Genomic DNA, 24,807 nt, shown 5'->3' with positions numbered 1-24,807 from the left:
AACCTCCAGCCCTTTGCTTCATTATTGGACTCCTACTAAGCATTTATAATTTCTTACCACAGTTACTTTCTAGCCAGCATGGGGGAAATTACCTAAACTTCTAAACTGACCAGGCTTATGCAGAATGTATTAGTGGTACAGTTGGGCTGTTCTCCCCAGCAGCCACAGACACGAGTTATTCTGGGTTGGAACATGCCAGCAATTCAGAGGGTACTATCAGAGTATTTCATTGATGTATAAGGAGGAAAAAGGAAACTTCAGTTCCTTTTTAACATGGTAATAGTTAAAGCTGATTTGATTTGTCCGTTGTTTTTGAATAAAGAAAAGGTTACCCTCCTGCTCTCTTTGGGAAATGAGACACATGTGAGTCAGTGTCCTGTGGCCTTCTATCCTCATGGATCTTCTTCTGTCCTCATGGCAGCCGCCGTGAGAAAGGCAGCCTCGTGAGCCCATTCTGCAGATGAGAACACTGAGGCATCGGGCCACTCCATAAAATGCCCGGTGTCCTCCAGCCAGGAAAGTTGTACCAGGATTTGGGCTCTGGCTTCAGAGCCTCAGCCCATAGCCGCCACCGGGTGCGCCCCTTTCCTGAAAGAAAACTCAGCTTTTCTTATCTTCTCCTTTAGGGAAAATCCCAGCTCTGCCTACAGGAGCAATAGGCTGGCAGCTGGAGTGGTTTTAATAGGAAATTGAAAAATAAACCCAGGCAATTTTAAAGTACCTTCAATTTGGTGACACGTTCAACTGTTTTCAAGCTGCTTACAAGTATTATATCCACTCATGAGTTAGGAGTCCAGGAGCCTTATAACCAGGGAAACCGAGGCTGAGAGGGACAGAGTGGGCTCGTGTCAGAAGTCGGGGGTTCAGAATGAGGCTTGAGCCCCACGCCGCCTTCCCAGGGGCCAGGCTTGGACAGGAAAGAGGATAAACTGAGGACATCGCATCCTCCAAAGTTAGAAGTGTCATGGCCCCAGGGAAATGCAGGGCCCTTGGGCCAGGAGGCTGGGCCTCACCCGCTGGTAACTCATGGCTCTCACTCCCCACCGCCTAGAACCAGCTGCCCCTTGACCAGATGCTGGCAGCTGGATTCCACAAGGGAAGTGGAATCTGACCCCAGATGGGTCAAGGCCTGGCTGCAGCTGTGAGATCCACCCGGCCACTTGTCAACCTCACCATCTGGGCAGATCACGCCCTGCTTAACAGGCTGGGGGGTGGGATGCATGCCACCATGGTGGGGAACGTGAGCTGGCAGCCAACTGCCTGGGTGGGATCCAGCTCCTCCGTGTGCTGGGCAGGTATCGTAACGTGGGAATCGATGTCACGACAAGCAAGGCGCCCGCTGCGTAGGGCACCTGCCGCTTAGGACTCCTGCCGCCGCGTAGGGCTCCGCCGCGTAGGACTCCTGCCGCAAGGGCTCCCTCCTGCCACGAGGGCTCCCTCCTGCCGCGTAGGCTCCTCCTGCCGCGTGGGCTCCCTCCTGCCACGAGGGCTCCCTCCTGCCGCGTGGGCTCCTCCTGCCGCGTGGGCTCCTCCTGCCGCGTAGGGCACCTCCTGCCGCGTGGGCTCCTCCTGCCGCGTTGGGCTCCTCCTGCCGCGTAGGGCTCCTCCTGCCGCGTGGGCTCCTCCTGCCGCGTAGGGCTCCTCCTGCCGCGTAGGGCTCCCGGGAGGATCCAGGGACAGGATGCCTGGGGACGCCTGGCCTGCTGCGACCCTGCAGGCTCCTAGGCAACCTGTGCCAGGACATACGGGCATGCCGGTCCTCAGCAGAGGGCTGCCACCCTCCTTCACCTCCTAAGGACAGTCATGATGGCCCAAGGCCTGTTCCTGTGGACCCTGGGATGCACCACAGTGGGCAGGTGCCTCAGTGGCCCCGGGAAGGAGCCCGGGCAGCTGTGCCTGGTTAGGAGGGCTGCGCTGCCAGGCTCTGCCGCTGCTGTTGGGCCTGGCTGTGGCTGTAACAAAGGAAGGGCGCTGGCCTTGCTTGAGAACTGGCAGCCCCACCATGGAGCTCCCCGCACCCCGAGGGACAGATGCACAGGCCATGTGGTCCAGTGAAGTGGGACGATCTCCTGCCCCAGTCGCTGGAGACAGGAAGAAGAGACACAAAATCACAAATGCGGCCTTAGAGAGGAGGGAAGAAGGGGCTTCTCTGCAAGGGGCGCCGCATGGATGGTGCCATGGGGGTGAGACCGTCCAGTTTCGCCATAAAACAGACAGCGTCCCTGTGCATTTCCATCTGTCCTTGAGACCACTCTGCAGACCCCCACTGGGCACCAGCAGGGCCCGTGCCAGCAGCATGGTGTGGGCCAGGGGCAGTTGGCACTTTACCCCCAGGGTGGGTGAGCAGAGGCACCTCTCTGAAGGTCCCCGGTGCCTTTCGGAGCCTCCAAACACACATTGACTGTTGGGGGAGTGGGTGGGGGGCTGGCCTGGCGGGACCTGAGCCTGGCTGGCAGGGTCCTGCCTGGGTGCTGAGAACTCACGTGGCGTTCGTTTTTCAGGAACCTGGGCAAGTCTGGCCTGCGGGTCTCCTGCCTGGGACTTGGTGAGTGTGGGGGTCCCCTCCGTCCCACCAGGGAAACAGGCTGTGGGGAGGCCGGGCATGGACTGAACTGGACACCCCTTGGGAGGCAGGGTGGCCCAACCCTTGGCACTCCCCAGGAAGTAGCTGCACCCAGAGCCCAGGATTCAGGGGGGCTCGGTTGCCATGGCAACAAACAGGCAGGTGGGAGGGGGGCTGGGATAGAGGGAGAGAGACACAGTCTCAGCAGAGGAGGTGAGGCGGATACTAGGGCCCCTCCACACATGGTCCCCACCCCACACCACAAAATCAGAGGTCCTTCGGGCCCCGGGAGTGCAACGAAGACACCTTACCTTCCAAGGCAGGCTCAGCTCGTGAGTCCCTCCTGGAGCGCCATTGGATTTGGCCCTTTTTCCTCTCCTGTCAGATGCAAGGCCTGTTTCCAGAATGTGCAGTCCCCACCTCCCCTGTGCATGCAGTACACACACCCCCACACACACCCCGCCCCCCACCAGCACCCACTGCCCTGACACTGCCCTCCCCGCCCCGTCCCAGCAGGAGCATGCAGACGCGGCTGTCAGACCTGGTGTGTTTTCAGAGAGGTGTCCCTTGTGCCATTTCTTGCGGCATGTCCTTGGAACTAGAGCTGCCTCAGTACAGCTCTGACCAGCATTTCAAAAGCCCCAGACCTCCTGGACCCATAGCCAGCAGCCCGCTCTAGAGACTTTTGTCCCCTCAGTTTATTGACCCCAGGAGAGCAGGACTTTCTCTGAAGGCCAGCTGTCCACACACACTAAGGACACCCTGGCCACAGAGCAGCACAGAGGGACACCTGTGGCTGCCCCCTGTGCCCTACAGCCTGAGGTCTGAGCACCGACGGGATAATCTGGCTTCCTGCCAGGTTCCTAACTTGAGCCCCTGTGTCTCCTTCCAGGAACATGGGTGACCTTCGGAGGCCAGATCACCGATGAGGTAAGATGGGGCTCTCCCAGCATCCCAGAACCCAGCACGGGCTCACCAGAGCACATGGTTAAGTCTGCCGCGTGGACCAGTGAGCACATGCTCCCAGGAGCCAGCGCAGCAGCCTCCCTCCCTCTTTCTGTTTTGTGAGGGCGCCCTGCCCCAGGGGAGAGTAGAAAGGTGAGCCAGGTGGCCATGGCCAGAGGGGATGCCGAGTCTGGTGCCATCACCCAGCAGTGGACGCCTCGGGCCTCAGCATGTCCCTTAAGCTCCCCAGGACTCAGATTTCCCACACGCGTGACCCCCATTCCACAGTTAACGAGGAGAATTCAGGGTGCACACGCTTCCCAAATTCTGAAGCCGGATGCAGGTCCTAGCTGCCCCCATGGAGGCTCCAGTAACTGTCTGTCCAGGTCATTGGGAGTGCAGCCCCTGCAGTGCCACAAGCTGAAGAACCTGAGATCTGCATTTCACCCAACATCCACTGTCCATTTCCCAGCTGCCGCGAACCGTGCGGATCGCAGTCAGATGTATTTGCTGGGGCTCATGTCCCCACAATTGGAACAAGAAAGTGAACACTAACAAAAAGCCAGCTTGTGTGCCGCCAGCGCCTCTGGGTCTTTCGGAAGGACAGGGATGGCACACGCCCAGACATGTGTGCTTCTGGACAGTGAGGCAGCATCTCAGAAATGAGAGCAGTGGCATTTGCTCAGACAGCTCTGGGCATCTGCACAAGAAGCAGTTTTCGCGTTTATCCTACTTAGCACTAGAAAGGTTGCGTTTAAAAATTGATCAGCGAATTGATGTGAGACCTTGTTAGCTGCGATTGCTCAGTTTCCAAGGGAAAGCTTTGCTTCTATCAAAATTTAAATGCGTACAGTTTGTGTTTGAAGTCACTTTTATCTTTAAGACACTAGCTGGCCGGGTGCGGTGACTCACACCTGTAATCCCAGCACTTTGGAAGGCTGGGGCGGGCGGATCACCTGAGGTCAGGAGTTCCAGCCTGGCCAACATGGTGAAACCCCATGTCTACTAAAAATACAAAAATTAGCTGGGCGTGGTGGGGGCGCCTGTAATCCCAGCTACTCAGGAGGCTGAGGCAGGAGAATTGCTTGAACCCAGAAGGGGGAGGTTGCAGTGAGCCGAGATCATATCACTGCACTCCAGCCTAGGCCATAGAGTAAGACTCTGTCTGAAAAAAAAAAAAAAAAGACAATAGCTGGTTATAGAATGATTTGCCCCTTGCTTTGAAGTTGCTGGATAGGCGCTATCTCAGGGTGAAGTCTGGAGTTATTAAGGCAAAAGGAATTGCCTTACCTCAGCCCACCAGATTGGTTCAGTTGGAGCCCTGGGGCCCATATGGTTCAATCTGAATCAGCCTTGCCTGACTCGGCCTCGTTTCCCTTTCGATGTGGTTTCTAAACCAAGATGGGAGACTTCTGTAGAACGGCATAACTTCATTTCCAAACAATATTAGCTGGGTGGCCTGTATGTCCTTGTGGGAAAGATAAAAACAAGCAGACAGACTAGACCCATCCAACGAGATGACGTTTTCACCAGCAAACCAGGCACACCCTTAGAGCATTAATCAATGGCCCAGTGGCAGCCCCGCTGGCCCAGGCCTCTGCAGTGTCTCCATCAGGAACACAATGATGGACATGTGTGAAGATATTGGAGGTCATTTCTAGATGACACCAAGCTGGAAGGACAGAGAATAAGATAGATGGCACTGTCAGGTTTCTGAATGGTTGTGGCAGGTGAAAATGGCTTAGCAAAGGAGCAAGACAAAGTTTTGTATTAATCCTACAGTTAGTGTCAAAAAAGAAATCAATACGTCTAGAAGGGGGGCCCGCCTGGTTGCGGTTCAGATGAAGAAGGTTTGTGCACTTCAGGTGCTGCGGCTCAGTCCGAGCCAGCAGGGAAGCAAGGACCGTCCTGGACTGCTTTTTTGTTTTTCAGTTTTTTATTACATATATGAAACATAAAATTTGCCATTTTAACCATGTTTAAGTCTACAGTTCAGTGGCATTAAGTACATTCACATACTGTGCCACCCTTACCAATATCTGTTTCCAAAATATTTCATCACCCCAAACAGGAGCTCTGCACCCTTAAACAACAACTCCCCATCCCCTGGTCACCTCTAGTCTACTTCCTGTCTCTATGAACTCTGCACACTATTTGTATAAATAAAGTTTTATTAGGACATAGCCACGCCCATCATTTACACACAGTGGCTGCTTTCACTCCACAAGGGCAGAGCTGAGTAATTGCAACAGAGACTCTCTGGCCCACAGTGCCTGAAGCATTTACTATGTGGCCCTTTACAGAAAAGACTTGACGTCCCCTGTTCTTTGGGCCGCAGCAGCTGTACCCTGCACTATCTGCAGGGCTGCTGTGTGAACTGCTCAGCCCAGTTCTATGCCATGCCAGGGACAAAATGAAAGCTTGCCCAGGGGTGGAACAAACCACCTGGTGAGGCAGGAATGACAGCCACCCTCACATGGCACAGGGCAGAGTCCACAGTTTGTAGAACACCATCACACTCTCAGCCAGTGCTCACAGGAGCCCATGAAGGGATCAAACCACACTAGGAACCCTAAAATGACGTAATGCCTGTCAGAGCCACCACGGTGGTTTCAGGTCTCCAGCCCTCCCATTGTTAGGTGCCCTTTCTGTGGCCTCACACTCCCCGTTAGAAGCATGTGTTCAAGACAAGCTGGACAATAAAAATTTAATAGATGTAATGGTTGAGAACCTTACACTTATTATCTCACCTAATCCTCTATCAACCCAGGGAGGCAGGTGCTATTCCCAGTTCAAGGAAGCTGAGCCTCTGGCTATAAACAGGTGCAGGGGTCTCACCTGGCCACTGGCCACAGGGGGTTCCACCTGGTGCTCTTTGCCTCAACGCTTGCGGCCAGTGCTCAGCTGTGGGGTAACCGTACTGGGGTAGGGACAGATTCCTTGTCCCCCCAGATGAGGGTGACAGGGAGGTGGCCTGTATGTCTCCTGAGCTTCCTTCTGACTTCAGTGTCTGGGACCCAGATACTGGAAGGAACCAAAAAGTCACAACATAAAGGCTGCGTAAACTGAACCAGGATGCAGCCACAGAGCGGAGGGCTTTAGAAGTCATGTTTTAGGTCTAGGGGCGGTGGCTCATGCCCGTAATCCCAGCACTTTGGGAGATTGAGGCAGGTGGATCACAAGGATAGGAGTTCGAGACCAGCCTGGCCAATATGGTGAAACCCCATCTCTACTAAAAATACAAAAAAATTAGCGGGGCATGGTGGCAGGCACCTGTAATCCCAGCTACTCAGGAGGCTGAGGCAGGAGAATTGCTTGAATCTGGGAGGCGGAGGTTGCAGTGAGCTATGATCACACCACTGCACTCCAGCCTGGATGACAGAGCGAGACTCCATCTCAAAAAAAAAAAAAAGAAAAGAAAAGCATGTTTTGAAGAACAGCATGGGAAAGGCCCGTGACAGCAAATGGAAAACGCAGCCAGCATAGACAGCAGTCTGTGGAGTAGAGCTGCAGTTTTCTAGGGAAAGGGCAGAAAAACCTGGAAGAGAAAGTACAGCAAAATCATAGCCGTCAAAACATAAATAAATAAAATAGTGAGAAAGCAGAGCCCCACAGTGCCGTGAGTCGCTCCCTCTCTTTCCTGCCTCTGGTCCTGCCAATCCCAGGCGCCACCCTGGATGTAGCTGGAATTGTATGGTGGCTTCGTTTTTGCTGAGGGACAGGTGAGGTTAGGGTTGGTGTCTGCAGTGCCGGACCCTGCTGATCTGGCTGTCTGCACGCCTTCGGGGGTCTGTGATGACCACAGGTTTCTGTGATTGGCCGGGCTTTCCTCCCAGGAGGGAGCCAGGTGTGTTCAGGGCCACCGTGCTCCGGAGTGGAGAGCGCCGAGCCCTTTGTTCTTAGTCTATGAGCAGGAGTGGGAGGCCTCCCGGTGGGCAGAGCAGAGCCAGGAGCATCCGGGGCCCCGCCTCAGGCTTGCGGAGCCCCTGCCTAGCGCCAGCTCCCTGCCTGCTTCCAGCCTCTTCCCAGTCACTGTCTTTCTAGAGAGGGCGACAGGGTAAAGAGGCAGGCAAGACACCGTCTCCAGTGGTCGAACAGCCTGCTGTGGAGAGGGTGCGAGCTGCCTGTGGCTGCTGTAACAAATAGCCACCAATGCGCGGCTGAAAACAGCAGCAACGTATTCTCTCACAGCTCTGGGGTCCAGAGATCCAAACTCGGTGCCCCTGAGCCTAAGTCCAGGAGTCAGCCGGGCCGGGCTTCCTTCTCCTGGCCAGGACCTTTCCCGGCCTAAGTCCAGGAGTCAGCTGGGCCGGGCTCCCTTCTCCAGGCCAGGACCCTTCCCGGCCTCTTCAGCGTCCGGCGCTGCTGGCCTTCCTTGGCTTGTGCCCGCATCCCCCAGTCTCTGCCCCTGTGGATACTCTCCGTCCTCCTCTTCTGTCAGTCCAGTCTCCGTCTGTCTCATCCTCATAAGGTCACCTGTGATGGCACTGAGGGCCCACTTAGCTAAGCCAGGACATTCTCCCCACTGCAGAGTACTCACGTTAATCCCATCTGCAAAGTCCCTCTTTCTACCTAAGGTCACATTCCCAGGTTCCAGGGACCTGATACCTTTGGAGAACCATTATTTAGTTGACTGCAGAGAAGAAAGTAGAAAAAGGAGGGCAGGGGGGCGGGGGTCCTGACGACAGGGTGGTCAGGAAGCAGAAGCGAGCAAGGAAGCCACGTGGTGGTCCAGAGAAAGAGCCTTCGGGGGCCAAGGGGACAGCCAAGGCACAGCCCTAAGGTCGAGTGTTGGGGAGAAGGGGATGCAGGGGATAGAGTCGGGGGTCAGGGTGCAGATCTGGTGGAGACTTTGGCTTTGACCCTCTGCGAGATGGAAGCCCCTGGAGGGCTTTTGCATGGAGGAAATTTGACCTGATTTAAAAGGTCTGCCAAGGCTCGCCCTGGCTGCTGCACTGGGAATGGCGAGTCATGAGGGTGTCTCAGAGTTCAGCGTGTGCACGATCCCATGTACTCGGAAGGCACATCCTGATGTGGCAGGGCTGTCGTGGAGTCTGGGAGGCCGCATTTCTGATCTCATGCTGATGCTGGCCCATGGACCACGCTTTGCCTGGGGAAGGTGCAGGGAGAGAGGATGGAAGCAGAGAGCTAGGAGGCTATTGTGAGAAACCACCCAAGAGCCGCTGGAGGCTCAGAGCAGGGTGGGCACAGTGGAGGTGGGGAGACGGGTCAGATTCTGGACTAATTTGCAGGGGAAGCCGCGGCAGGGGCTGAACTTCAGGCTCCAGTGATGGGAGGATTAGTCAAGGAGGGCTCCCCAGGGTTTGACCTGAGCACAGGTGAGCGAGACCTCCCAGGAGCTGATGCTGCCGCAGGCTGCCCTCCCTGGCCCACACCAGCCCCAGGGCCTAGAGTGCCCCTCCCCCACCCACTCTCTCCTTGCCTGCCTGACAAACTCCTAAACACCCTTCAAAACCCAGTCTTTGTCAGCCGCACTTTGGGAGGCTGAGGCGGGCAGATCACTTGAGGTCAGGAGTTCGAGACCAGCCTGGCCAACATGGTGAAACCTCATCTCTACTAAAAATAGAAAAATCAGCTGGGCTTGGTGGCATGCACCTGTAGTCCCAGCTACTCAGGAGACTGAGGCAGGAGAATCTCCTGAAGCCAGGAGGCAAAGGTTGCAGCAAGCCAAGATCGTGCCACTGCACTCCCGCCTGGGCAACAGAATGAGACTCCATCTCCAAAAAAAAAAAAAAAAATAACCCCAGTCTTGGATATTCTGGACATGTGATACCCCTTGGATGAACCTTGAACCCTGAGGACATTACACTCACTGAAACAAGCCACAAAAAGGACACACGGTGTGACTGCATTTGTCTAAGGTGCCTAGAGTAGTTAAATTCATAAATACCAGAGAATGGTGGGTGCTGGGACTGGAGGCAGGGAGCGGGGAAGGGGAGTTACTGTTCAATGGGTACAGTTTCAGTTTAGGAATATGACAGGGAGATGGATGGTGGTGATGGTTACACAACTTTGCGAATGTACTTACTGCCATTGAACTATGCTTGAAAAAGGTTAGAATAGTAAATTTCATCATATGTATTTTACCACAACTTAAAGTCTCTTTGATAAATGCAGTAATGTTTTAATTAAACAAAAAGAATGAAAGGGATCTTCATGAGCAGGTGTGGATTGGTTTCTAGGATGTATTGTGAGTGAAAAAATCAAAGTGCAGAAACATGGGTAGTGTGCCACCCCTCCTGGAAGAAAGATGGGGGATAAGAAAATACATGTGTCTGAAATACAAAAACAGAAAACGGAGCCCTGGGTCCCCTCCTCTGAGAAGCCCTGCCAGGAGCGTGAGTGCCCTAACCACAGACTTAGCCCCTTCGGGGCCCGGCGCACCGGGCCCTCCTGGGCTCTCTCCTCCTGGGCCTGGATGTGGGAGGCATCTGGGAAAAGTCAGGAGGAAGACGAGGAGGAAGCAGTGAGCAGGTGAACAAGCCACCCGTCTGTCCGTGCTGGAGCCCTGGTGCTGGGAAGGAAAGTGCTAGAGGTGGGGAGAGATTCCTGGGCTCTCCCTGGGTGGACACATCCGGGAGGAGGAGGCTGGGGGGGCAGCAGCAGGTCCCTCGGGCGGCGGATGCATTTGATGCATGGATGCATTTGATACCTCAGGGCAGTTGAGCTGCAGCAGGAAGACAGCAACGGAGCCCCAGCAGGTGGATCCTGAAAACCGATGGCCTCACCCCCGGGCTTCCTGACTCAAATCACAGCCGCTCACTAACCGGGGCTCAGCTTCAGCTGTGCTGTATTTCAGTGTCTGAGATGTTTGGGGATGAGTGCCAGCGTCGCCAGGCTGCCGGCCAGATTTCCATACACCCCCCACCCACAAACATGCTGCCTTTCTGGCTTCTCTTGAGAAGTTGGCAGATCTCTAGCACCAGGCCCGCCTTCCCACGTGCAGCATTTGGGCATGGGCCTTCTCCCATGGGTGCCCCCCAGTGGTGGCTACTACGTCCTCACTCTCCGTACCTCCTGACCACAAGGGCTTCTGAGTTCAGAAAGGAGAGACGCAGCCCTGTGAAGCCACCCCTGGCTGGTTTTCTGTCCTATGGTTTTTGAGGGTTATTAAGAATTATTCACCCCACGCTGGGCTTGTTGCTGGTGAGGCCCAGTGCTCTGAGCCGCACCTGGGGAAGCGTGACACTCAGAGGGAAGCAGCCGTGTCCGAGAGCCAGAAGCTCAGGGGCACCTTTCTCTCCGGCCTCTTGGAGGGAGCTGTCACTTGCAGAGGGGCTCCCCTCGCTCCATGAGTCCCACCCCACGACCAGTTCTTTGCTCATGGAGCACAATCGCGTCCTGACAGCAGCCATGGAGCAAAGTCTGATGCACAGCGCATTTAGCTCGGGCAGTCATTCATCGATCTTGCCCATGAGGCAGCCACCACCACAGCAGTGCCGCTCAGGGCCGGGAGTATGTGCCGTTGGAGAAACACTGGACAAGAGGCCAGAATGGATGTCACCCACCATGCACCAGCTGTGGGATGTCAGTTGCTCCATCTACAAAAATAACAATTCAGTCCTCATGTGCAGGTGCTGGGAAAGATTCAATGAGATACAACTGAATACACTGCCCTGGCTTTAAGGACATAGACTCATCCCAGCAACGTCCACAGAGCCCCTGCTGGGGACTGCCTTGGTTTCCTAGGACTGCTGTAACAAAGTAACATAACCTGGGGGCCTGAAACAACAGACACCGTTCTGTCACCTTCTGGAGGCCAGAGGTCTGATACCAAGGTGTTGGCAGGGCCAGGTTCCCTGTAAAGGCTCGGGAGAGGGTCCCCCCCATGCCTCTTTCAGCTCCTGGGGGTTGCCAACAGTCCTTGGCTTGTAGACGTGTCACTCTGGTCTCTGCCTTCATAGTCTCATGGACTTCTGTGTCTGCATTTTCTCTCCTTGTAAATCACCAGTCACATAGGGTGTAGGACCCATCCTAACACAGTACAACCTCATCTTCGCTAATTACATTCAAGAAGGCCCTATTCCCAAATGAGGTCACCTCTAAGCCTCTAAGTAGACATGAATTCTGTGGGGATACTGTTCGACCCAGTACAGGTGCTAAGCCCTGTGATGACCCCAACTGATGGGGTCCCTGCTCTCAAGAAATTCACAGTCCTTGGCAGTTTCTTCATTCCTTTTGCCTTCTTTATTCTTCTCAATGGGTTTGTTACTGAGAGCTGCCTCCATCCCTGTCCTGTGGCAGGAGAGGGCAAGGAGACAGCCCACAGGGGAGCCTGTCGGGCCCGGGAGGGCAGGGCCTGGACACGGGGAGGCCTCCCAGGCCGAGAGGGTGGTGCTCCAGAGCCTCTGGGCCCCACCCCCGGCTGGCAGGACAGTGTCAGTTTTCTCGTTTCAGATGGCAGAGCAGCTCATGACCTTGGCCTATGATAATGGCATCAACCTCTTCGATACAGCAGAAGTCTACGCAGCCGGCAAGTACGTGTCTTTTCACATGGGAAAAAGTGGTTCAGAATGCCTGGGCAGAGCTGGAGCTACAGGGATTCCTGCCACTCGCGTTCCCAAGAGTGCTCACAAATGCACCTTGCACCCTGCTTTCATTTTTAAACTCTGAATGGCTTTAGGAGGTGCTATTTTCATGGGGCTGGAATTGCAGAACACTTGGACACTGGTCACTTGCTAAACTCCCCGTGGAGTCACCAGGGGGACCACAGTCCCTCTGGTGCCAAAGATGCTGTGCTGGGTGAGAGGCGCGATGAAGCTGCTGTCCTGGGCTCTCCTGATGTGCCTGACATTTTGACATTTCATGTCTCACTTGTGCAACTAGGGCTGCAGGGCCTCAGAGCTGGGGAGGGCAGGCTCCGGCCGAGTGCTGTGGGGAGCACTTCCCATCTTGGCAGTGAACTTTCCTGCTCAATTATGTAAAAGCTCAGCCTTCCTCAGCCAGGCTGTTGGCTTCAATTTTAAAGACTGGCTGTAATCAAATCATCCACTCTCCTGCATCGGGTTTCCAGAAGTCAGCTTTTGTTTGTGAAATCATTTGTTGGCCCTTCTTCATCCTCCTTCTGCCCCCCTCCTGCCTGGGGCCAGCCAAGTTCCCATCAGCCGGGCAGGCTGCAGGCCTGGGCTGCTGTGCACCGTAGCTGCTTGGCCCGCAGCTGCTTCGTGGGCCCTGGGTGGTTACCCGCAACTGCAGCGGGGCCCAGAGCACCCGGCGGCAGGGAACCCAGCTGGGCCCTGCTCAAGTTCCCAGCCAGAGCCTGGGGAGCGCACAGCCCTGGGGGCTGCCTCTGGGACCCTCAAACCGCCTCCAGCCCCCATCTGCAGCCCTTTTGGCCCTCCGGATGGCACAGCCCCCTCCCACTCCCTCCATACTGGCAGCAGCTTCCCATCAAAGTGAACCGCTTTCCAGACAGATGAGCCCAGCGGAGGGGTCTGAGGTCAAAAAGCCCAGTGCAGATGCCAAGCCGAGAGGCACCTCCCGTCCCGAGCCCCCCACCTCTTCGCTGCCTGCTTTGGCCTGGGTTATGCTGCCCTGAAGAATGTGTGGGAGGCAGCTCCGTGCAGCCTCCGTGGATGAGGCCGGGCACACCCCATGTCACAGCAGCCACACTCCGTCCTCTGTCACTCGCAGTTTCCATGTTCCCCTGTTTAACTGGACACCCAGAGCTGGTGAGCTGGGCAAGTTCCCTGGGTCTCCGGCAGCCTCGGGCCTCTCGGAAGCCGCTTGCCAGAAGACCGGGGAGTCAGGGAGCAGCTTCCCCTCAGGTCGCCGTTTCTGTGGAATCCCCTGCCCTCTGCTCCTGGGCCGGCCACTGCGGTCCCTCTGTCCAGCTCAGAGCTGAGCCCCCGGTGGACGCCCATCAGTGCCCTCACAGGGGAGCTGGGAGCTGCGTGCCGGGGATAGGCAGGGAGAAACTGCTTTGGGGAGTTTGGGGGAGGCTGAGAGGCAGCTTGCAGGGGGCCAAACCCATATCTTCCCGAGGCCCCTTGCTTCTCCTGCTGACACTAATTTGCACGCTTCTCAGAGAGCTGCAGGATTTCTGTGTCCCGCGAACAGATGTGAGTCCTACCAAATCACAGCCAGAGCCACAAGCCACAGGCTTAGATAACTCACTGTCTGCTGCTCCTCTGCCCCAGAGATCACTGCTAGCTTTTCTCTCTTCCTCCTCCTTTCCTGATCCCCAAATCAGGGACCAAGGAATAAAAGGAAGAGGCCTAGGGCTGAGTGAATTTTCTGTGTGTCTTGACCATAAATGAGGAGCATTCAGAGCGCATGCTAAACAGCTTGCAAATCAGAGCCCATTATTTCTGAGTGGATGACTCAGGCGCTTTTATAATTGGAATGTAGCACAGAGTATGGATCATTCTCCGTCTGTTGTTTTGCTCAGAAACATTTTGCTACAAGCAGAAAGTTCTTCAAAGTTAATCCAGTGCTGCAGTGCCAGGCAAGGCTGGGACGGCCGCCCATGCCCCCAGCTGACCTGAGTTTGGTGCAGGACCCAGTGATGCCAAACAGGACAGACAGTGGTCCGCCTAGCATCTGACTCTGCCGTTCAGTGCAGGAAATGAGAGGGACACGTGCACCCACACACATGCACACATGTATACACACACATATACACAAGCATGCACATCTGCTGGAAATCCAGCCCTTGACCCTGAGTACATGTTGATTGTCTCTCAAAACAGAGCGTGACTTGATGAATAATTTACCTTTGAAAAAAGATACTTGTCCCAGCGCGGTGGCTCACGCCTGGAATCCCAGCACTTTGGGAGGCCACAGTGGGCGGATCACTCGAGATCAGGAGTTCAAGACCAGTCTGGCCAACATAGTGAAACCCTGTCTCTACTAAAAATACAAAAATTAGCCGGACGTGGTGGCATGTGCCTGTAGTCCCATCTACTTGGGAGGCTGAGGCAGGAGAACTGCTTGAACCCAGGAGGCAGAGGTTGCAGAGAGCCGAGATCTCGCCACTACATTCCAGCTTGGGTGATAGAGCGAGACTCCATTTCAAAAAAAAAAAAAAAAAAAAAAAACAAGATACTTCTCTGGAAATTTTGCCCACCTAATGTTGCCAGGCATTTTCCCTGGTGAACTTTCAGCTGACTAGGAAATGGGATGCTCGACAGCAGCTCCTTCCTTCTCTGTGAGAGCTGGGGCCGCCACTGCTTAGACACGTGTCTGCAGGGGAACTTGCCACAGCCATCCTAGTGGGGGGCAATAACACAGCTGCTCCCACTCCCTCGGGCCAACCCTGTCTGTGGAATGAGCTACTGAGCCAAGGCGGGTGTTAACAGCCTGGCTCTCTGGCCCCAGTGACATTTTCACAGAGGGAACCAAGTGGCCAGTGGCCACAGTGGGTCTGGGTTTGATTTTTCTGTTTGGCTGTGATGAGAGCTCGGTGTCTTGTTTTGCAGGGCTGAAGTGGTACTGGGAAACATCATTAAGAAGAAAGGATGGAGGTAACGGCCCTGCTCTCTGCGGTCTGTCCCTGGGGTGGGTGCGGGCGAACTATCCCAGGGTCAGCCTCGTCGGCCTGTCGTGCAGTGTCGTAAGGCCCGCAAGTCCCCACATCTTTCTTGCTGGGAAGTGGAGAGGAAAATTCAGTTCTCCAAGAGGAGGAGGTGACTCTGCTTGAGAAAGAAGTTGAAGGGAGGCCGAATACACTGTCCACCCCCACCCTAGCCTGCCCACTCCGCCTCTGTCCCAACTCATCCACAGAGACCCAGAGCACCAGGGTCCCTGCTTGCAAAGTGTCAGGCCAAAAAGAGCTTGGCGTGAGAACGGGCCTGGGTACAGCAAAGGCGTGCTGCTACAGAAGATGTGGGTGCAAAGCCCTTCCACTTCTTTGGCTGGAGCACTTAGGGTCAGGGGAGCCAGGGGGCCAGAGAGGGGAGTGGCTCAGAGAGCTTGGGGGCCTGGGGTTGGATCCCACCCTGCACCTTGTCCACAGGACCTTCGCGGCGTCTCAGCCTCTCTGGAGCTCACTGTTCCCATCTGTAAGAGGGTGTGTGTGGGACCGTTCCGGCAGGGCTATCCTGAGGGTCAGTGGCCCCAAGTCTGTAAATCACCCACCCAGCTCAGGGCGGGACGTGTCACACTCCTCTGGGAAGTGGTCCCCTCCAGCACAGACCGGGGAGCGGTCCCCGGGTGTGATGGAGCCCAAAGGTCGCAGATCGGGGGCCATCCACCCTTCTCTCCCAGGAGCCTATGGGCCCTTCCCAGGCCAAGGTCCTCACCCACCTTGGGACCAACTGGGCTGAGCACTTGCCTACATTTTGAGGCTCCCCAGACCCCTGGACACAGCTTTATCTGAAGGTGCTGACAAGCCCCAGGGCCCTGTTCCTTAATAAATGCATCTTTATTTTCAGAAACATCAGAAGCAGTTATAAAGTTGGGCCTCCCTCCTCCCTCCCCTCGAAATGCCACTCAGAATCCCAGTGCCAGGGGGAGCCCCCGCCCCCTCCCCCATGGATTCCTGACACCCCTTCCTCTTGTCCCATCAAGTTTGTTTTTTGGCAACTCTGATCCCAAAACAAATTCCTCCTCACCCCGTAATTAAAGGAAATTGCACGTATTAGCAAATCCCCTGATCACGTCTTTGGCGAATGTGCATGGAGGTGGTGTGGGGTGATCCCTCTTCCTGGAGGTGACGCTGCCCCTGCCAGAGCTCTGTGGCCGATGCTTCGGGGGCAGAGGAGGCCTCCTACTCCAGCCTCGTGAGCTGCTTCCCTGAGCAGCCCGGGACCCAGGTGGGAAAGAAGCTCAGCCATGGGGCACCAGGAGGCCATTGTCACCCCCTGGGTGGGAAGTACTCCCTCCTCTGGGAGGGGTCAAGGTCAAACGTGGCTGGGAGGGGCCATCATTATCCCCCATCCCACCAGGACAAAGCCACTGGTATGGGCATTTGTCCTGTGTGGACTTAGAGCAGAAGAACGAATTACTTCCCTTCGCGCTGCTCAAGCCCAAATCCTCAGAATTCTCTGCCTCAGCTACTCAAACCCAGAACCCCACTGGCCTGGCCACACTTGGGCTCCCTATGCCTCCCCTCCCTCCTTTGGTGCCCCCCAAGTTACCCCGACCAGGCCGTCCTTATGCCTCCCCTCCCTCCCTTGGTGCCCCTCAAGTTACCCCGACCAGGCCGTCCTTATGCCTCCCCTCCCTCCCTTGGTGCCCCTCAAGTTACCCCGACCAGGCCGTCCCACACAGATTTTCTGCAACACGTGTCACATTCTGTAGGGAACGTTGCAGAGAGCTTCCCTGCCTGCCTCCCACCTACATCTTTCCATCCTCAACTCCTGCCAGATCCCCCCAGAGCCCGCCCCTGCCCCCTGGCCCACACCCGGCCTCCTCCAGCCTTGGCTCTTGCCAATTCCTCTACCTGGATCAAATCCATGCGCCCCTCATATTCCCTGAGCCAGGCCCCCCTCCCACATCCTGGGCGGAAGGCATCTCCTCCGGGCTCCGGTCACACTAGGCCCCCCACTGTCCAACTCCCACTGCCTGACTCACAGTTACTGCCTCGGTGGCTGCCTCCTGGCTCCATGAGGAGCCCACGCACCCCGGCTGGGCACGTGGTACACATCCTATGATGGAGAAGTGCCCATTTCATGCCCCAGGCTCCTGGGTGGGAGGGCTTTCAGGACCTCTGTGTGAGAGATGAGGATGTCGGGGATGAAAGAGGACCCCCCAGGGGCCGGGCTTATCACACCCCTTCTTTCTCTTCTGTTCCGCAGGCGGTCCAGCCTCGTCATCACCACCAAGATCTTCTGGGGCGGAAAGTAGGTGCAACAGCTGGCGATGCTTCCAGCCCCGGCCCAGCAGCCACGGCCCCGTGCTCCCCAGAGACCCCTGACCTAGAAGGCTCCTGGGGTGGCGGGAGGACAGTCCTCCTTGAGAAGGGAGAGTGGTCGGGGTCTGTCCTGGACAGGCCCCGGCCCAGTGCCATTTCCTGTCCCCAGCAGGGGCAGAGCTGGTGTTTCTGCAGCCATCAGCTATGCCTGGTGCCTGTCCCTGTTAAGGGACGTCAAATCCAGAAAAGAAGCTGTGGCTGAGTTTGCCACAAAAACCTCGCTTAACTTTTCTTTTTACTCACATGGATTATTTTTTCCTGGTCACTATGGTAACATCATAAAAATTATAGAAAACACAGAAAATTTGTGAACTGCCCAAACCCCCAAAGCATTCCAAATTCCCTGGGCCGCCTGTCACCCCTGCAGGTCTCCAAGTGTCTAGCTCCGTAGTTTCTGGGCTGGACACACTTGGGCTCATAGGAATTATAACTACGATTCATTCATTCATTCTTTTTTTTTATTTTTATTTTGTTTTTATTGTTTATTTTTTTGAGACAGGGTCTTGCTTTGTAATCCAGGTTGGAGCGCAGTGCCACAATCACAGCTCACTGTAGCTTCAAACTCCTGGGCTCGAGCGAGCCTCCCACCTCAGCCTACAGGGATGTGCCACCATGCCTGACTAATTTGTCCTTTTTCTCTCTCTCTTTTTTTTTTTTTTTTTTTTGAGACACGGTCTCACTTTGTCACCCAGGCTGGAGTACAGTGGCATAGTAGCCCAGCTCACTGCAGCCTCAACCTCCTGGGTTCAAGTGACCTTCCTGCCTCAAGTAGCTGGTTCTACAGGCACATGCCACCATGCCCAGCTAATTTTTTTATTTTTATTTTTATTTTTATTTTTGTATTTTGTAGAGATGGGGTTTCATCATGTTGTCCAGCCTGGTCTCAAACTCCTGAGCTCAAGTAATCTGCCCACCTCAGCTTCCCAAAGCACTAGGATTGCAGGCGTGAGCCACCACGCCTGGCCTTAATTTGTCCTTTTTTAAGATATGGGGTCTCACTATGTTGCCCAGGCTGGTCTTGAACTCCTGGGCTCAAGTGATCCTCCTGCCTTAGCCTCCCAAAGTGCTGGGATTACAGGCGTGAGCCACTGTGCCCAGCCTGATGTGTTCTTAATTAAATAATAATAATAATAATAAGTCCAAATCAAACAGACGGGTTAGGTTGAAAATCAAAGCCCCCCACCCCCTGCTGCTGCCCCCCTCCCCTCTGAGCCCTGTGACCAGGCCTCTCCCTGGGCCTCTGGGAGTTCAGCCCTGTAGCCTCGGGTCCCTACCCCCAAAGTGGAATCCGACTCCACACGGCATTTGCTGACCCTGTTTTTGCGTCTAACATTGCATCATAAACGTTTTTTGGGAGGGGCCAGGGTGCCAAAACCGCTGGCGACATCACACGCGGTCGGCCTGTTTTCCAGGGCGGAGACGGAGCGAGGCCTGTCCAGGAAGCACATAATCGAAGGTGAGGACACGCTTGGGCACCTCAGGGCCCCCACACCTGTGGGATCATCCTCGGAGGCCAAAGTGATGGCAGCACAGGGCCCGACCCCCCCAGTTAACCCACTGAGGGCCCAATCCCAGGGCACCTGGTGCTCTGGCCTGACCTTCTCCTTCCACCCAGGTAGCACAGCGGGACCCTGCAGGGAACGAGGGCAGCCCGTTGGCTGAGCACAGACCACAGACCAGCCTGGGTTTCAATCCAGGTTTGGCCCCACACTGGCCGAGTGGGTCTTCAGCAGGGGGCACCCTGCCCCATGCCTCTGCCACAGTATCTGTGCAATAGGGACAGTAAGAGCGCACCCAGCGAGGGTGGCTGGGATGCCCGCAGCGCCCAGGAGAAGGTGCACGCCACACAGCCCGGGGCTCAGCACTCGCAGGCACCGGAGCAAGGCACCGGGGTGTCTGGCTCTTGCTGTATCTTTATTGTCTTCATGCCTTTCCTGTCCGTGTTCATTTTCTTCGAGGTAATAGATCATTCCATTGAAAATCACCTGGCGGGGCAAGCCACCCACTCCCATCCTCCCCACCCCAACCCAGCGTTTCACTCTGCCGGCTGTGTGTCCTGAGCTGCTCTAAGCACCAGCGGGTGGCTTGGGTGTTTTAGACACTATTGCCATTGTTTTTGTTTTTGAGATGGAGTTTTGCTCTTGTTGCCCAGGCTGGAGTGCAGCGGCACGATCTTGGCTCACTGCAACCTCCACCTCCTGGGTTCAAGCAATTCTCCTGCCTCAGCCTCCTGAGTAGCTGGGATTACAGGTGCCCACCACCACATCCGGTTAATTTTTTTTGTATTTTTAGTAGACACAGGGTTTCACTATGTTGGCCAGGCTGGTCTCAAACTCCTGCCCTCAAGTGATGCGCCTGCCTTGGCCCCCCAGAGTGCTGGGATTACAGGCATGGGCCACCACGCCCAACCATAGACACTATTGCCTTTGATGGGACGGGCAGCAGGTGTAGCCCTCCCTCCACATGTGATAGATAAAGTCATCTCCCTGTTGTAATACACAGTGGCCTCAGAGGAGGGTATATTGTCTGAGGGAGGAGGGGCTTCCCCTTCATTTAGTCAAGGACACGTGGCCTGTGGTCCCCCGATGTCCTCCTGAAGGGAAGATCCCCCCACTCCCTGTGGGATGTGCCCCCACCTCTGCCGTGGCATTTCACGACCTCCATCAGCTTCCGGAAGCTTCCAGATGCCAGAGGCCTCTTCTCCATCTCTTGTTCCCTGAGCCGGGCATGGATGGGCCCAGGTGCCTGTGGAGATGGAGCCACAGCAGTGACGCCCCCCCACCCGGTCCTCCCCCAGGTCTGAAAGCTTCCCTGGAGCGACTGCAGCTGGAGTACGTGGATGTGGTGTTTGCCAACCGCCCGGACCCCAACACCCCGATGGAAGGTAGGTGGTCTGCGGCGGCGCCACCGGTTAGGCCTGGGCGGGGTCTGAAGGGTCTGAACCTGGGGTGTAGAGGCCACCAGCATGGGCCCTGCTGGGCACCCGGGTGAGCCGTGAGAGGAGGCCGGGTCCAGGGTGGGGGGCGAGGGGGCAGGCCTCCCCTCAGTAGGGGGTGAGCTCAGCCTCTGGCTGCAGACCCCTCGCCAGGTGCACCCGGCACCTCCAGGCTGAGTCCCTGTCCTGGCTTTGGACCCAGCCGATCCGCCCTCCGAGTCAGAGCCGCAGTGGAACTGTCCCCTCCCCTCTGCGGCTGCTATTTTGCAGCTAAGTGAAGTCGCAGTGTGGGGACTCCGACTGCAGTGTTCTCTCCAATCACCATCCATTGGGAAGCTTGGGGGGACTTTTTTGCTCTGGGGGATAAATTACTACATAGAGGAGAAGAAGCGTTCAGCGCTTTGAAAATCGGTTTTGGTTACTTTGGCGTTATTTATTCTTTCTACTCCTGCGATCCCAGCCCCCTCCGCTCCCCCATCCTCCTGCTACAGGCGTCTTTCCATGTGTGCTTTGCTGCTGCAGGGACTTGAAAGTTAAGTTGTGTTCCAGTTATTGTTTTTTATTTGTTCATATACAGCACGCACGTGCGTGTGTTGATATATTTTTTTCCTTTTTAACTAAACGCGTGTTCTGCACGGTGATTTGTGCCTCCCCGCTGTGCCTTCGTCGTGCCACGCCTCTCAGTGCTCCCAGCTATCAACTCTGGTCTCTTTAAATCTTTCTTCTATCACCAGGGGACCCATTTAGTTCCTCCAAGTCAAGGACATTCATCATAGAAGGTACACAGTGCCCCCAGCCTGACTATTGACTTCTGTGTCCAAGCTGCATTTTATGAGACAGTATTTTTATTTACATGATTCTTTTACCCCATGAGAAACTTCTCCATAAAATGCATAAAGAGGGGAAAGAGCACCCTATGAGAACACCTTGCAAGTGAAGGAAAAGCAAAGTGGTGTTGGAGCCCCTCGCCCCCAGCCCCCCATCCCCTCGTTCCTCCTTCCTCCCGTGCATGGCCCCCACCCCTGGGCTTGCACTGCTGAGCTCCGCGGCGGCCGGGGGTCCTCTTGATCTGAGGATGCTGTGATCCCCACCTGGAGCCTTGACCCTGGATGGTGCCATGGGAAGGGTTGGGGAAGACCAGGTTTCCACAAGGAGCAAAGCCATCAGGGACCCCAGAACACACAGCCCCCCACCAAGTCTTAGCTCCTCCATGGTTTATGTTTGCTAAGCTCCTGTCTCTCCTGGAGGCAGAGATCACCTGGCTTGTCACGCTGCCTGGTCCACAGCACGCTGCTCCTCGGACGGCATGCTGGCTGCGTGTCCCCTCTCACCAGGTTGCCATAGCGCTCCATCAACGTGGAATCATTTTCCTCCTGAAAGAATAACCACAGGAGCCGGCAGCCTTCTGAAACCAGGAGGTGCCCTCTGGCCACGCACAGTCTCTCTGCCCTCCCCACAGCTAACGGCCCCAGGACCCCACCCCAAGGGCAGGTGTCGGTCTCCCTGGGCCTGGGCCCCTGTCTGCCAACTGGTGCTGCCACCTGAACCCCCATGTATTATTTGTGATGCGGCAGGAGATGCTGTGGGTTTTGGCAGCAGCTAGAAGGATTCAGTCCTCCTACTTCCGTTCAACCCCATTAAATATTGAGGTGAAGGACAGTTGTCCCTAATTGTCCCTGGGTCTGGGGCCACTGATATCACACTTGGGCACAAGTGCAGGGTGCTCCCTCATGTGGGCTCCCTGTCCAGTCTGCTTCTGCCCAGATCCTCCAGGGAGCCCAGGGGCCTTTGCCTAAGACTCCCCACCTCAGGACAGCCAGAGGCTCCTGCCCCGTCAGCCCCGTCTCTCCATCACTGCATGGAAGGGGCGCCGCAGGGCAGCGTGCGGTTTCACTGGCTGGGACCTTGGAGACCTGAGACAGCTGCCGGGGAGGGAGAGTGAGGGAACGGGGCTGGCCTTGGGGGCCTTGGCTTCCCTCTGTCTGGCATGTGGACCTAAGCCTTGGCTGAGAAGAATCGGGAACTGATGCTGCATGCTCACAGGTGCCCCGAGAGTGTTTCTAAAAAACCACAAGGCCGGCCAGGCCAGGAGCCCGGACCTGGGTAGGATGTAGTCAGAGATTCTCCTGGGACCCTCTAGGTTCTCCTCAAACTTTCCCAACCAGGCATTTCCCGAGGGTCTATCGGTGTTGGCAGTTAAAGCAGGTGGCCCAGGGAGGTGGCCCAGAGAGTTCAGACTCCCTCCCAGATCTCCACCCCCAGGAGGGGACAGAGAGGATTCCCAGGAGCTACAACCTCTGACCTTGGAAGTAAGCAGAGAGCAGGGCTGGGCCTGCAAGCGTGGAAGCCAAGGGTGGTTTGCCAGGGGTCCTGGGTGAGTCTGCCGAGACCACCACTCCAGAAACCCCAGTGGCCTCAGCTCTAGCCTTTAGGAGGCCCCAGGTTCTGCTCAGGGTGGACCTCAGTAAAGGGGCACTCAGGGAGCGACCCCCAAAACAGAAGTGGACGGGAAGCCAGCACTGCCACTTTGTGGCCTCGTTGCCATTCCAAGGGGGAGCCTGCAGAACAAACCCAGCATCTTCCATCCTTCCTTCCTTCCCATCAGCCCCACTCCCAGCATTTTCAGGACCTCAGCTTCCACGCAGCATGGGCAAAGGACAAGCAGGCACTGAGGGAGAGCCAGGGCTTTTCCAGGGTCAACGTTGTTGCTGTTTTTAGAAACACTTGCACTCCCACACTGCCTTTGGCGGTCGAACTTGCAAGCACTGTATCCGACCCGTGAGAAGCCTAGCGCCATAGTCCCTTGCCCTGCAAAGCTAAGAGGCTTCTGAAATTTGAAATTTCGACGCCAAGTTCTGTTTTTAAAATCACAATATCCCCATGAGGCTGAGAGGGAGCTATAACGAGCAGATTGCTATGTCTCAAAAACATTTTTGAATACTGGGAAGAATCCACTGTGTCGCTGGGGCGAGGGTCCCTCCTCTCTTCTTTAAAAGGCCAGCGTGGAGTCTCCGCGATTTCATCCTCAGGGCCTTAGGAGTCTCTGCCGTCCACGATTCAGGTTGTTCCCAGGGCTCATGGAGCCTCGAAACTGTCCTACTCCAGGCCCTGGCCCCTCAAAGGAGGAGCACCCAGAACCCTGTGGCCCTGGGACCACCCCTTGCCAGGGGACAGGCGGGTTGGGACTCTGGCCTGGTGCTGGGCTGGTTTGAGAACCTGGGCCATGGTCTTACAAGGCTTTCCACGCCCACTTCTCAGTCTCCTGGACATGACAGGAAACATGAGCTCAGCCCCGAAGCCCTATTCTCCGGGACCATATGGCGCCCCAGGTCCTGCCACATCTCCTTATCCAGCCCACTCTCTGTTCCAATTAGACTTTGGAATAGCCCGAAGTAGGAGACCAGAAACGCAAAAACACATGTCCCTCCTGCCGCCAATCTGACTGTAACGTTCATGCATTCACCTGGTCCTTCCTGAGTGATCGGGGCCCTCGAATCTTCCCCAGACCAGAGAACCTCCAGTTCTAGAGTCCAGAGCCACATTCTTTGATTGTCCCCTCTAATCTACCATAGAAACATCACGGTCCATCCATAACCCATTTTTCAACATTTCCATAGGCCTGTAACCAGTCGGGGAAATTGTTTTCACGACCAACTTCTAGGATTGTGGTTCACTTTTCTCTTTCATCCCAAAAAACCCCTCCCACACCCAACTTCAGAGCCAGGAAGTACACTGCTTGCAAGACATCTTCGCAGCCCCTGTCCCTCCTCCCAGCATCCTGCCTGTATTTGCAGAATGTCCCGAGGCTGGCCCTGAGCCCTGGCTGCCCCCCACCTGCGGTTTCCCTTTCTCTCACGACAGAGACCGTCCGCGCCATGACCCACGTCATCAACCAGGGGATGGCCATGTACTGGGGCACGTCACGCTGGAGCTCCATGGAGATCATGGTACGGTGGCCGCGCAGCATGTGTGTGTCCAGGCACAGACTCCCGGCACCGGCTGCGTATGGAGACCCCAAAGCTCTGGCGGGGTCTGTGCCTTTGGTCCCAACTGCACCGATGCCTGGGTGCTAAGGGAGGGACAGGATGGTGGAGTGTGGTGGTTATGTCTGTAGGCCTTGCAGACGGGGATTCTGCATGGATCCCAGCGCTGTGTGGCCCTGGACAAATGGCTTAACATCTCTGAGCTTGTTTACTCACCTGTAGAACACATCTGCTAGGCAAGCCCCCATGGGGCCATTCTAAGGAGTCCCTGAGAGAGCCAGTGTGAAGCTCTTAGCAGATGCCCTGGAGCTCAGCAAGCACTCTGGGGTGACAACACCGTCAGCTGTTTCCACTGGGCTCCTGAGACGTGCCCGGTGCTGTTAGGGTCAAGGGTTTCACAGGGACCCTCTCACATGCAATCCTCACCGGTGCCTTTACCAGGTGAGTGCCGCAGGCAGCCCATTTTTCAGATGTGGACACTGTGGCACAGAGCGGTTCAGTAACA

At 55.9% G+C, this 24,807-nt stretch overlaps 1 protein-coding gene and 1 long non-coding RNA gene across 16 annotated transcripts in view; both read left to right on the top strand.

Annotated features, from left to right (window-relative positions):
- The window catches only part of KCNAB2 (potassium voltage-gated channel subfamily A regulatory beta subunit 2), a 111,778-nt gene that overhangs the window by 80,778 nt on the left and 6,193 nt on the right, over window positions 1–24,807 (top strand). For 11 of the 15 annotated variants that reach the window (XM_054662154.2, XM_054662148.2, XM_063787111.1 and 8 more), the window contains 8 exons: window positions 2,502–2,545; window positions 3,456–3,493; window positions 11,927–12,006; window positions 14,950–14,994; window positions 17,269–17,313; window positions 18,797–18,840; window positions 20,182–20,268; window positions 24,181–24,266. In XM_054662154.2, the coding sequence (XP_054518129.1) occupies window positions 2,502–2,545; window positions 3,456–3,493; window positions 11,927–12,006; window positions 14,950–14,994; window positions 17,269–17,313; window positions 18,797–18,840; window positions 20,182–20,268; window positions 24,181–24,266 (469 nt within the window). Of the gene's footprint in view, window positions 1–2,501; window positions 2,546–3,455; window positions 3,494–11,926; window positions 12,007–14,949; window positions 14,995–17,268; window positions 17,314–18,796; window positions 18,841–20,181; window positions 20,269–21,053; window positions 21,099–24,180; window positions 24,267–24,807 lie in introns of all 15 variants that reach the window. The other 4 variants (XM_054662146.2, XM_054662144.2, XM_063787100.1 and 1 more) reach the window with 1 other exon arrangement.
- Window positions 15,484–16,109, top strand: LOC134807597 (uncharacterized). The gene is made up of 2 exons (XR_010148467.1): window positions 15,484–15,576; window positions 15,904–16,109. It is a non-coding gene; the product is annotated as an uncharacterized LOC134807597 (long non-coding RNA).

The sequence above is a fragment of the Pan troglodytes genome, chromosome 1, assembly GCF_028858775.2.
Source record: "Pan troglodytes isolate AG18354 chromosome 1, NHGRI_mPanTro3-v2.0_pri, whole genome shotgun sequence".
NCBI classification, from domain to species: Eukaryota; Metazoa; Chordata; class Mammalia; order Primates; family Hominidae; genus Pan; species Pan troglodytes.
This window is presented reverse-complemented; position numbering and strand designations above follow the sequence as displayed.